Source organism: Notamacropus eugenii, chromosome 4 (genome assembly GCF_028372415.1).
Source record: "Notamacropus eugenii isolate mMacEug1 chromosome 4, mMacEug1.pri_v2, whole genome shotgun sequence".
Classification (NCBI taxonomy): Eukaryota; Metazoa; Chordata; class Mammalia; order Diprotodontia; family Macropodidae; genus Notamacropus; species Notamacropus eugenii.
In genome coordinates, this window is record NC_092875.1 from 8,284,309 (window position 1) to 8,296,896 (window position 12,588).

The 12,588-nt window shown below is 51.6% G+C and overlaps 1 protein-coding gene across 2 annotated transcripts in view; it reads right to left on the reverse strand.

The window, feature by feature from the left end:
- The window catches only part of YPEL1 (yippee like 1), a 39,279-nt gene extending 27,943 nt beyond the window's left edge, over positions 1-11,336 (reverse strand). The window contains exons 1-3 of one of the 2 annotated variants that reach the window (XM_072599683.1): positions 10,939-11,336; positions 6,142-6,227; positions 5,049-5,507 (exon numbers count right to left, since the gene is read on the reverse strand). In XM_072599683.1, coding sequence (XP_072455784.1) covers positions 5,401-5,507; positions 6,142-6,227; positions 10,939-11,075 — 330 coding nt within the window. In that variant the 5' untranslated portion in view covers positions 11,076-11,336 and the 3' untranslated portion in view covers positions 5,049-5,400. Of the gene's footprint in view, positions 1-5,048; positions 5,508-6,141; positions 6,228-10,938 lie in introns of those variants that run through there. The other variant, XM_072599682.1, reaches the window with a different exon arrangement.
- Positions 11,337-12,588: the final 1,252 nt, after the last annotated feature.

Below are 12,588 nucleotides of genomic sequence, written 5' to 3' on the forward strand. Positions count from 1 at the left end.
TCTCAGCTGGGCTCTTCCTCCACCTGTGTGACCCTGAAAAGGTCACTTCCTTACTTTCTTATCATCTTCTGGCCCCTCCAGCTTCTGGGCTGCTCCACCTACATAATCGTGGGCATTCACAGTCATCACACATAGAGTGGCTCACTAGCACCAATGAAAGTTCTTTGTGAAAGATGACAAACTGGCTCGTCACAAAAGAAGACACATAGAGCGGAAATAATCACTTTTCAAAATACTAAAGCTCGCTAATCATTGGAAAAGGGTAAACAACTTGGACATACAACATCGCCTAGTCAATCAGTCAGCAACAATACCAGAGACCAAAGCCAACGCTGGCGGGCTTGGGGAGAGGCAGCGTCCTTCCCCCTCCCTTGCTTAAAGAACTACCTGCTGATATCATCAGGTGGCAGGGCAGTAAGTTGGCAGGAGCAGTAAAAGTGACAAAATAATTGGGCCTCAGACCCAACGCCCCTGCCCACATTAATGTTACCAGAGGGTATCATCATAGAAGAAATTCTGTCCAAAGATACACGCACAGATGTGGCAGCCTTCTGTGTCACTGCAAGGAGCTGAAGTGATCTCAAGGTGGCCCAGCTAGGTCCCTGCCGCCTGGGCTGATCTCATTGGTGTAACAAGGCTTTCACTTTTTCCTTAAAGACCAGGCCTGCGTCCTCTGCCAGTGCAAATCAGCACCTTCTCTACACCAAAGAGCTGCCTGGGATCCTGATGGCTGATGGGACTGGCCCAGGGTCTCCCAGCCAGCAGGGGTCAGGAGGTCAGGAGGATTTGAACGCTGGTACTCCCTCTGCCCACTACAACACACTGTCTGTGGAACGTCTCACGGCATAAAAATGAAAAAGACGGAGCGTGAAGAAATCGGGAAAGACAAAAGGAGAAAGCTGAAAGACAACGGCACCCGTGACCTCCCTGAAGAGCCAGTGGATGGCAACTCCTCGACACATTATCGGAAGAGTCCCCAGCCTGAGAGCCCCCGATGAGTAAGCTCTCCAATATAACCACTCCTCAGTTTACACAGAGAGCCCAGCCTGGCAGAATCGGTCAGCAATGACATCCTACCAACAAAGCCTCCATGATGGGACCCAGGTGCTGGAGCAGGGCTTGAGACTACATAAAATTTTATGTCTGTATTGTGTGTACACACACACATGCACACACACACGCACACGCACACACACGCGCACACACACACACACACACACACACACACACACTAACTAAATAAGTTGCTACAGCTAGACCGCACGTAGAAATTCATTTTCAAGCTGCAAATGTGCACTTACTTAGCACTTTATAACAATCACTTTTTTAAAAAGCCCTGCAGCTTCTCATATACAATCTTTCTGCCTCACACCAGTCTTTCCCAAACTTTTCCCAAATCCATCCCACCCACTAAAGGACTTTACGTGTCATTGCTCCACCTTCTAATCTATCAGTTCTCAGAGCAAAGAAAAGATTTATTTTTTTTTTAAAGGTGAGCAAGAGAGGATTGTTGGGTACCAGCCACTGATTTAGGGTACAAGGTGAGGGACTTTGCAGGATATTGGCTTGAGTTTGGGTGAACCATCCTTGGAGCAATCTTCCCTTGTACCAGCTCCGGGACCCTGTCACAAAAGGAAATAAAGTTGTTTGGGACCCCAGAGGCAGCTGGTGGCTCCTGGGCTAGGGCTCAGGAAAATCTGAGCTTCAATCCAGCCTCAGACACAAGCTGTGTGACCCTGGTCAAGTCCCTTCACCTCCCAGGTAGTTGTGAGGACCAAATAAGATAGTCCTTGTAAAGCACTGTGCAAACCTTAAGAAGGTTATCAGCACAAACTATTATCTCTGATGCAGCTGGGCTGGCTTCCATGCCTCCCATCAAAGGACATCCGACACAGCGAGCCTCTCCGCAGCTTGTTGGTACACAGTTGTTATGTTGTCTCTCCACACCTTGCCCCCCCCCCGCTTCAGACTGTGAGTTCCTAGAAACTGGACACTTTCTTTGCTAGTGTGGAATCCTCAGTGCCTGGCACACAGTAGGTGTTTAATAAATGCTTGCTGTCAGCTTCCTTTCCTTCCTTTTTAATGATATCTTGGAGATTCCCCTCCAGTGTTCTGGCCTACAGTGTGTGGAATATCATAAATAGATATAAGTATGTGTGTATACACATATATGTATGTATGTATGAAGGGGTGCAGAACCGAATGAGGCACGGAAAATTCAGAGGGTCCAGACTGGGCAGGACTTTAAAGGGCAGGCTGAGCTTAGATCACGGGAAGCAACCCAACAGTTCAGGAAAAGGAGGAATGAAGTTATAGCTTTGTACCAAGAATCTTGCCCACAGACTGCGGGGAGTTCAGGACCCACGTGGCCTCCAAGTAGAGGAGTTACATTACTGCTCCTGCTCTTGATTTTAGACACAATTACCACCATAGGCTCAGGTGTGTACCATGTAAAATCAAACCTCACCAGACTGTCCAACAGGAAGATAACACTAAGATAACATGAGGGACAGGGCAAGACTGGGACAATTGTGCACAGTGTGCTTCTCAAGCAATCATCCTCCTTTCAAAGGCTATTTCTCCTATTCTGGTTTTAAGTCCTTTCCTTATATTTCTAGAAGAAAAAGCCCATCACAGTTACATAATAACTACCTTCCTCATTAGATCCTGTGAATGCCACTTTGCTTAGGTCCTAACACCATCCTTTAGCGCCCTTCTTGAGCGCCAAACTTGGGGTCAAAGGGTCTAGGTTCGAATCCTGGCTCTGCCTGGGTGACCTTTCTGATCACCCAGAATTCTTTCTCTGTAAAAAGAGAAAGCTCCACAAGGTATATCCACAGACTCTGGGGTCCCCTCCAGTCCCTCTTTATTTTGAGTCACTGCACTCTGAGGCTATCATTCTAGAACTCCAAGTCTTGGTCTGTGCTCTTTCGCACACTTTGGGGGCTCATTCTTTTCCCCGTTGTTTTCCCCAAGCCTGGAACACAGGATCACAGATGAGTAAACTGAGGCCCAGAAGAGGGAAGGGACTTTCCTCAGGTTATATGGATACGGAAGTGGTAAGCTGAGATTGAACCTCTCAGTGCTAAGATTCCACAGACCAACACAGTGCCTCCAGTCATGAACACAGCATCATCTTTGTAGCTGCACAATACACATTTGTATTTTCCAAGGATGACTATAGATCCTGAGCCTTGGTGCAGTGGGAGTCATGACTACAAAAGCAACAGAATAGATACAAGAAAGGGAGACCAGCATGGTGGAGTAAAAATGTCTTACTCGGGTGAGGAAATCTGGGAACTTCTAGGTAGAAAAGGATGGCAGGTCTTCCTGTGAGAGTCAACGGGAAGTCAGACTATATGCTTCATTGGATAGAGCACCCTGCAGATCAGCAGGACAGAAGAATTTAGCTCGTTTAGATCACAAATGTGGCTTGGAAGAATACTGTGATCATGAGGGGACAGACATCTACTACCTTGATGTCTGACAAAAGCAGAGCAACTAATTTGATAATGGCAGGCAATGCTCATTTTTGAGCTTGATGAGTGCCGCAGGCATTTCCCAATAAAATGCTCCTCCCTCTCCAGCTGAATCTTCGCCAGTAATAAAGACAGGCAGTTAACAAAAACAACTGGCAGGAGACGGCATCTGACAGCAGCTGGAACAGCCAACTCTAGAGTTTCTTCTTGTGTCCCATCGATCTCTGGGATCTTTCTCTGGGATTGAGATTTTGCAGAGGAAGAAACAGAGGAAGCAGCAAAGGGAGCTGTCATCATCCTTCTGACTCTGACTCAGGTAAACTTGTCTAAAATAGAGGCAGGAACTTGGGAGACGAGTGGGCCCTCTAAGTTCATGTTGGTGAAGAGGGGAGCTGGGCCTCATGTGGCATGTATCCTGCATTTGGGGAGCATCACGTTCACTAGGTTCAGAGGCCGAACATTTAGGAGGGGAAGTTCGCTCAAGAGAGGTACAAAACTCTCAAGATACAAAAGAAATTATTTCATTTAGGAAGAAAAAGAGGAGTTTCATGAAGAACTCACAGGGAACTTCCTGGAAAATTCAGATTAAAAAGTGTCACCTATACAAGACTGAGGCAAAGACAAGCGACAGAGAACGAATGTGAAGTAGAGATCCGGTCCCTGCCCCAGGAGCACAGCTACTCAGAGTGTGCAGACCAGAGACTGTCTGACAGAGCGGGAGAGTCAATGAACAAGCATTGCTTGGGCCTACTGTGTGTCACTGGACAAAGGCCAAAATCATCCCTGCACTCAAGGGTTCACATCCTAATGCCGTTATTATTGGCTGAGACAAGCTAAGCAGGCTCATCCAACATTTAGGAGTAAAGTTGTGATGAAGGGAAAGCTGAGGATCAGAAATGGCGACTGAGGTGGATGGGCTGAGTAGAGGACATGAGGAGGAGGAGGCCGAAGGACCAATACTTTGCTTCTTCTTGTTTTTTCTCCTCCAAGGAGAATACTCTTTGGGCTAAAAACAAGGGAACACAAGTGAAAAGTAGGAATAGCATTTTCACTCCATTGGGAGGAGGCATCTTTGCTACCTTCAATGAGTTCCAGTTGCTGGGCTGAGGTGCCTTACGTATTACCATTGGCACTTTAGGCCTAACTTCATAGTTTCATTTGAACCGCAAACAATTTTGTGCCAGAGGAGCTATCATCCTATTGCCATTCTGCAGGGGAGGAAGGAGACTCCAAAAAGCAGGGCCACTTGGGCCCCAGGTACTTACCTACTTACCAAGTGCTTAGGTGGAATTTGGAAGCCAGTTTCTAGACCTGACTCCATGGATATAATCTCCTGATGACGCTACACTGCCTCTAGCAAAGAAATGGCAGGTGTGAATGGGAAGCTCCTGAAGGTGATCTTTGAAATAAGGAAAATGGGGAGCAGTGTGAGGGGGACTTGTTGTGAAGGAGGGCAATCAAGGAGGAGGAAAGGAGGGGGGAGATAGGAAGGGGAGGGGAAGGGGAGAAAGGGAGAAAAGAAGGAGGGGACAAGAAGAGGGAGCAGACATTGAAGATGAAGAACTGTGATACAGACCAGGGAACTTGATTTTTTATTCTTGAAGACACTTGAGAACACATTTTTTTGAGGGGTGGGGCCTAAGCAATAAGAAGGGGAGCAGTGGCAACTAAAAGCCTGCACAACCTCATCAAGAGCAGATCACAGCAGATCCATCACCTTTCTTTCTTGACCCAGTAACACAACTAGTAGAACAGGGGAATGCTGAAGACATAGCATTCTAGGATTTCAGCAAAGCATCTGACAGGTTCTCTGGCTGTCATGCTTGTGGGTGACACGGAGACATTGAAAAGAAGACGCCAGTGGACTGTCCTAGGTCCCTGACCAAGCGCTGGTCATCAGGTTTGGTTGGTTGGTTTTTCATCATCGACCTGGGTCAAAGGCACAGATAACATGCTTGTCAGATCTGTACCGGATACAAAGCTCAATGGAGGAGTTCAGATGCTGGTCGTCAACAACCTCCAGTCTCTCTGAAACAAAGAAGACACAATGCAACTGGAATACATGGCAAGTTGCGCACTGGCATTCAGGATTTCAACTTCCCAAGTACAACACGAGTGACGTAATGGTGAGACATAACAGTCTTTGTGAAAAAGATCTGGGGGAGCAAACTGGCAGAGAAGATAAAGGATAAGCAGAGTCAATGTGGGAGTGGCTACAGAAAAACCAGCACAAGCCTCTGCTGTTGACGAAGTTGTAAATCCAGTCCAACTATTCTGGAAAGCAATTTAAGCAGTTATATTAAAAACAACCACCACAGAAGATCTACTCTTCAGGTCAGAGTTCCCACAGTTAGGCATAAGCTAGCTCTTAGGAGGTCGAAGGGAGAAGAAACACCAAAATATTTATAGCAGCATTTTTGGCGGTAGCAAAGAACAAAACCCAAACTAGATGCTGTGGATCAGGAATAATTTGCTTAGCTGACTGCAAATTGTTGCTGTTGTTATAAGGGATTGCTTGCTGTCTACAGAAATGGTGAAGGATCTATTCAGCAACGAAGGCAAAATACAAACAAAAGCTATCAACCAAATTTTAAAAATGAAAAAGAGAACAAGGTCTGAGTGTGTTAGTGAACTATGAATTCAAAAATAAGTTAACACATACGTGGTGGGGAAAACGTTGATGTGTCTAAGGCCACGTAACCAGACAGTATCTCGTCTTTTGCCCTTAGCAGCCCGCACTCCGCGACACTGTGTTTCACATTTTAAAAAAGAGAAGAGATGAGATATTTATCCAGGCAGCCAGAATGGTGTGGTTCAAAGACTGGAAAACGTGTTCTAGGTTGATCGACTGAAGCCCAGAGAAGGTGAGACTCTGGGGGGTATGATTCCTGTCTTCAAGGATTGGAAGGGCCATCTCGTGAGAAAAGGATTAGACTGACTTTGCATCTCCTCAGAGGGAAGAATTAGGTATAACAGAGGGATGACCTGTGGCTCCCCTTCCCTGGATACTCTGGAGCAAAAGTTAGGTGAACACTCCTTGGGAGACCTGGGAGTTTTGTCCAGGTAAGGGTTAGGTTTCTTAGCCTAACCAAAGTCTAACGCTTAGACTGTGTTGTTTTTTTTTTCATTGGTAACTAAATGTAATAGCATCAAAGAATGGGTGGACATTTTAAATATGTCTGTAGCCTAGCAGAAGGGGCTCTGGCCTCAGTTGACTCATATCTGGCTTTCAGTCATGGCTCTACTACTTAACAGTTCTGTGACTCTGAGTCCACTTTATCTCATTTTTACAGGAACATAAGTTTAAAAGTTGGAAGGGACCTCCAAGGTCACCTAGTCCAAACCCTTCATTTTACTAAGGCAGCTAAGTGACCTGTCCCAAGATCATACATACAGAGCTAGTAAGAAGCAGAAGTGAGATTTGCACTCAGGTCATCCGCCTCCCAAGCCAACACTCTTCACCCTGCCCCAGAATTGACTCTCTTGCTCATATGTAATAGGAATACTGGATGAGCTCTGAATCTACAGGACTTCAGCTGATCCAGAACTGCCATATGCAAAACCACAGGGCTGTGGAGGGCCATAAATAGCCATGATGATTCATCAGTATTCTTTGATGCTCTCTCCAGGGCAGGCAGAGACTGCAGTGATACAGATAGCACCTCCTCATCTCACCAGATGATTTTGAGTGATTCTAGAATTAACAACAGACCCCAAGCCCCCACCCCCAGGCCAGGGAATCTTCTAGGTCCTTGGGTGTGGTCTTTTGGCTGAGTCCAAGTTTTTTATAGAACAAATCCTTTTATGGAGGGGCTTTGTTCTGTGAAGTTTGGATTCAGTCAAAGGGCCACGCCCGAGAACCCAGAGGGCCACACTAGGCTTGCTGACCTCAGCCCACGAATGGACAGATCATTTCCAGGATTGTGCCTGAAAGGTTCTGATGCTCGGAAACCACAGAATCCCCAAACTGGCAGTGCCCTCAAAGGCCATCAACATGTTTCTGAACCACAATTCCTCCTACCATGACTGACAAGTAGTGAGTAGCTGGTCATCCTTTCTTTCAAGACCTCCAGGGAGGGAGATCAACCTCCTGAGGCAGCCCATTCCCTCTGGGGAAAGCTGTTAGCAAGTTTACCCTGACCCCTGAATTTGCCTCAGCAATTGTGACTAACTACTGTTCCATGTTCTGTCTCCTAAACACGAGCAGAGTAAGGTCAGTGTGTGTTCTTCCAGACAGCCTTGTCAAGGATGCTTCAGGATGGTTGTACTTCACATCTCTACCCCATGGCCCAGCCTTTGGGCTCTTCTCCACTTCTGGACAGCGCCCACCATTCAACAGGAAGCTTTTATTAACCACCTACTATGTGCTGGGCACCAGGGGCACAGAGATCAAAACTAGAAACAGTGTCTACCTGCAAGGACCTTACAGTCTATGGAGGGAGAAGAGGAAATATACACACTACAAGTAAATACAAAACATTTACAACCCCTCCTCCTGCCAAACTAGCTGCTCAGCAGTGGTAAGCTCCCTCATGACAACTGCTGTACTCAGTTACTACTACAGACTCATACTCACAGTCGGAAGGGCCTTTGGTCACTTGGCTGAGCCCAAGCCCAGCAAAGAAGTCGTTCTACAACAACTCAACCAGGGATCTGATCTGGCCTCTGCTCAAGAGTCTCCCATGGGGGCTTCAAGCCCTGCCTGGCAGACAGTGGGGCTCTGGGGCCTTTTTCTGCAGGCTAGTCCTTCAGACACTTAGCATCATCCTCTTGTCCCTCCCCCAAGGTAGCCCTAGCCACCTCTTCCCTGCCCCATTCACTCTCCTCTGCATCAGCTCCAGCTCATCAATGTTCTTTCCCAGAAATGAACCCAAGACCCCAGCTGTGGTCTGAGCCCAAAAACATGCAGACTAACACCCCCAATATCATTCTTGAGACTTAGCACATCTGTGTCAAAAGAGCCAAAATCAAATACTTTTTTGTCTGTCCCGTCACAAACTGACTCACATCAAGCTTGCTGTCCCCAAAACCTCAGTGTCTTTTCAGACAAACTGTGGTCCAACCACATCTTCCATCTTGTACTGTGATATTGATGTTTTTGTCCTAAGGATAAGACTTTGCAGTTATTCAACACTTAGTAAAAGGGCCTGGCCTATAGTAAGTGCTTAATAAATGTTGACTGATTGATTATAGCTGAGAGAGATGTCTTAAGCATAGGCACTTAACATGCTATATGGAATGGAGAACTTGGAAAGTCACAAATAAGGATACAGGAGTCTAAAGAATACTACTGTGGGAAAAGGGGAAAGAGCGTGGCTTTGGGAGTCAAAGGACATTAGTTCAAATCCTGACTGTGATTTTGAGAAATGCAGGGAGAGATTCCAACTGCGGCTCACTAGCCATGAGACCAGGTTACGTAACACTAAAAACGGATGTGATACCAACACTCCTCTTGTCTCTCGCCAAGGCAGTTTCCTATGCCTGGAATGGCCACTCCCTCCCTTCCCCTCTGTTTGGGTAATTCCCACTTTTCTTTTCAACCCCAACACCCTCAACATCTCCTGGTAGTTATTTCTGTGGCCTGATGGGGAGATGGCATGGTATCTGCATCTGGAGTAAGAGAACCTAGGTTCAAATCCCAGCTTCGACCCTTTGAGGGGGTCACTTCCATTCTCTGGGGCCCTCCAGGAGGAAGGCCCTTCTCTTATCCAAACTCCACCTCCTCCAAGGCCTAGGATAGAGCTTCACACACAACATAGTATTTTAACCTCACAACTGTAAGAGGCTCTTCCACACACCTTGGAAATGTTAAAGCACTATGCTTACATATGATTACACTAGAAATGCCAGCTTACACTGCAAAACTTAAGACTTTAGAAGTTTTATCATCATAGACGTCACTACTTATCACAAAGGATTGAACTTAAGAGATCTTTGCAAAAGCTTAGCAAACTCTGTTTGTGATCTGTCTGGTCTGTGTCTAAATCAAATTAAGGATTCAATCTGTAAAACTTTCTAAACATAATAAAACTCAAGTTCTCAAGTAAATCATCTGATAAATTCTTGGCTCTTTTCCATGTGTGTTTGTGGTTGGAAAATAAAAGGAGAGTGGAGCAAAAGCTATCTGTGGCCATCCTGAAAGTGACCCTGGGGGGGGGGGGGGGGGGCCAGCAGGACACAGGAAATAGTTCAATGGTGAAGCCTCCAACCCAGGGCACTTCAATCTTCCGTTAGAGCTAGAAGGGGCCTCAGAGGGCACCCACTTCAAGGCCCTCATTTTACAGAGCCCCTCAATTCCAGTGCTCCCCTCCAATTTCTCCTGCCTGGAGTTTGTACACAGCTCTTCTCCCTCATTGGACCCTGAGCTCCTTGAGAAACTTTTGTACTTTTGTTTGTGTCTCCAGAGCTTGGCGCTGGCTGGCATACATAGGTGCTTAATAAATGTTTATTTATTGATTTCACTGACAAAGGAGAAAATTGAAAGCCAGGGACACTGACTTGCCCAAGACGTGCGCTTTTCACAACAAACTAAGAAATGTCAAAGAACGTTCGGATCATGAATTTAGAGTTGGAAGGGACCTCCCCGGCCCTCCCCTCGCACCCCAAGTACTAGTTAGTACAACCTTCTCCTCATTTTAGTGATCAACAAACTGAGGTTGAAGGAGGATGTCTGAGCTGCTGAGCTGTAATAAAGAAGATGTAACACCCCTCGCCCCAGGCTCAGCCTCCAATTCGGGCTCGTCCGAGATCCTCCCAGGCCTAACTAGGCGCACTTGGTCCCCGCTAAGGGGAAGCCGCCGTTGCCCGTACGTGTTACTAAGTATCACCGCGGACCTGGAGTTTGCCACAAAGTAACACTTCAGGAAACACCCAATCCAAGAGTAATATTGTTACCCAGGCGGCCAGCCCGAGTCAGCGTCAATCCCGAGTTCGAGCCTGCTGTGGCCAGCCCGGCTCCGCGACGTCAGGGATCACACACACACATACATACACACACACACGTAATCACAATCACAGACACACACACAGCCACCCTGGCCACACAACTCCGGGGCTGGGTCGTATCCAAAGCCTCCCACAAAGGGCTCTGCGCCCCCACGCACAAGCGATATAATCACGCAGCCACGGAGCCGTTTACGAGGCGCGGCCCCCGCGAGCCCGCAAATAGCTCTTTTTGGCGCAGCAAGAATGGGGGGGGGGCGAGGGTGCCAGGCGGAGCCCGGGTCCTCCCTGCGGGGTCAGCGCCTCGGGTCCGTTCCTTGGGGCCCGCCCGCACCCTCCTCCCCGGACCCAGCCACACTGAGCCCCGAGGGGCGCGGCGAGCGCCCGATCGCGCGGCTCCTGCCGTCATTTCCAGGCGCTAAAAATAGAGGCGAATGGCCCGAGCCCCAAACTTGTACCCGCCCCGCCCGGGAGGGGGGACACCCCCGGGGGTCCCGGGGCTGGGCGCGGTACTCACCGCAGCGGCCCGGCGAGCTCCCCGAGGGGGCGGCAGCGGCGGGGACCCGGGGCGGGCTCGGGGGCAGCCCCTGCCCTCGGCGGCGGCGGCGGCGGGAGGAGGAGGAGGAAGCCCCGCCGAGGCTCCGCTGTGTCCATGCAGGGGCCGCCCGCCCTCAGCCCTCCCGGGGCTAGCCCCGCCGCCGCCGCCGCCGCCGCCGGGGCTCGCTCATACGGAGAAGCGGCCCGGCCGCAGCGGCCTCAGCAGAGCCCGAGACATCCCCCGCCGCCCGCCGCTCGCTGCGCTCCCTCCGCACCGCCGCCTCCTTTGTTTTGAAGCGGCGGCCGCTGCCACGGCTGCCGTTAACGGCGCTAGAACCCCGCACCAGCCAATCAGCTCCCGCCCGCGCGCCAGCGCTCCGCGCTCGCGCCAGCCCGCTCCCCGGCCCCGCCCCCGCCCGCCCATCCGCGCGCCAGCCTGCTGCCTCAGCCCCGCCCCCCCCCCCCCCCCCCCCCCGGCTCCCGCCGGTTAGCCAGCCAGTGAGTCAGTTTCCTCAGCCCCGCCCTTCCGTGCGCCGGCAAGTCAGCTCCCTCGGCACCCTCCCCCTTCCCGTCCGCGCGCCAGCCTGTTGCCTCGGCCCCGCCCATCTCGCCCCCCCCCCCCGGCCCCACCCATCTCACCCCTCCCGACCGCGCCCATCAGCCCTCTGAGCTCCCACCAACGGTCCTCCTACTACCCCGAGAGCGCACCGCTCCTTCTCAGTCATTCCCCGGCCCGACCGCCCCGCAGTGAGGGCCTGACCCATCAATCAGTAAGGGGGATGGGCAAGGCAACGTAGCACGTGTTTGCCCCCGCCCTCCTCAACCCCTCACAGGCTTTGAGCGTTTCCATTGGTCAAGATGAACTGGGCGGCTGCTGTGACGACCAATGAGAGGAGAGGGTTTGATTGGAGGGCGGGCGGGAGCTCGGGGAACAACAGGCGCGCACTGGGAGCGGACGACGCGGACGCGCGCCCCCCTCCCCCGGGCCCCGCCCTGCCCTCCTCGGGGCGCGGTGGGCGTGGCCAGGCCCGAGGAAGGTGTCGGGGGCGGGCCGGAGGCGGGACCCTCTTCCCCGAGGCCCGGCTGGAGGAGGGGCCCCACGTCAGCTTACAGAAGGGGACACTGAGGCTCGGGCAGCGTGCGGGCGGGGGAGGGGGCGGGGGGCTGGCCTGGGCCGACGGGCCCTGCAGTGCTGGGAGCCCCTCCCCCCCCGGGCGGTCCTGGGCTCCTCCCTGCGCCACCGCCCCCCACGTGCAAGGCCCCTAACCTCCCTCCTCCTCCTCTCGGCCCCGCCCAGCACCTCCCGCCCGGACAGCCCTGGGTGGGGGGCGCGGGGTGTGACTTCGAGGCTCTCCCTCCTCCGTGAGCGCCCCATCACACCCCGCACTCCCGTAGGCCTCCGCCCGCCTTCCTCCCGGCAGCACCCCTGGCACGATGCCCCAGCATCCCCCGGCCTCCTCCGGGGGGCGGCCTCCTCCGGGGGGGCGGCCTCCTCCGGGGGGGCGGCCTCCTCCGGGGGGGCGGCCTCCTCCGGGGGGCGGCCTCCTCCGGGGGGGCGGCCTCCTCCGGGGGGCGGCCTCCTCCGGGGGGGCGGCCTCCTCCGGGGGGCGGCCTCCTCCGGGGGGGCCGT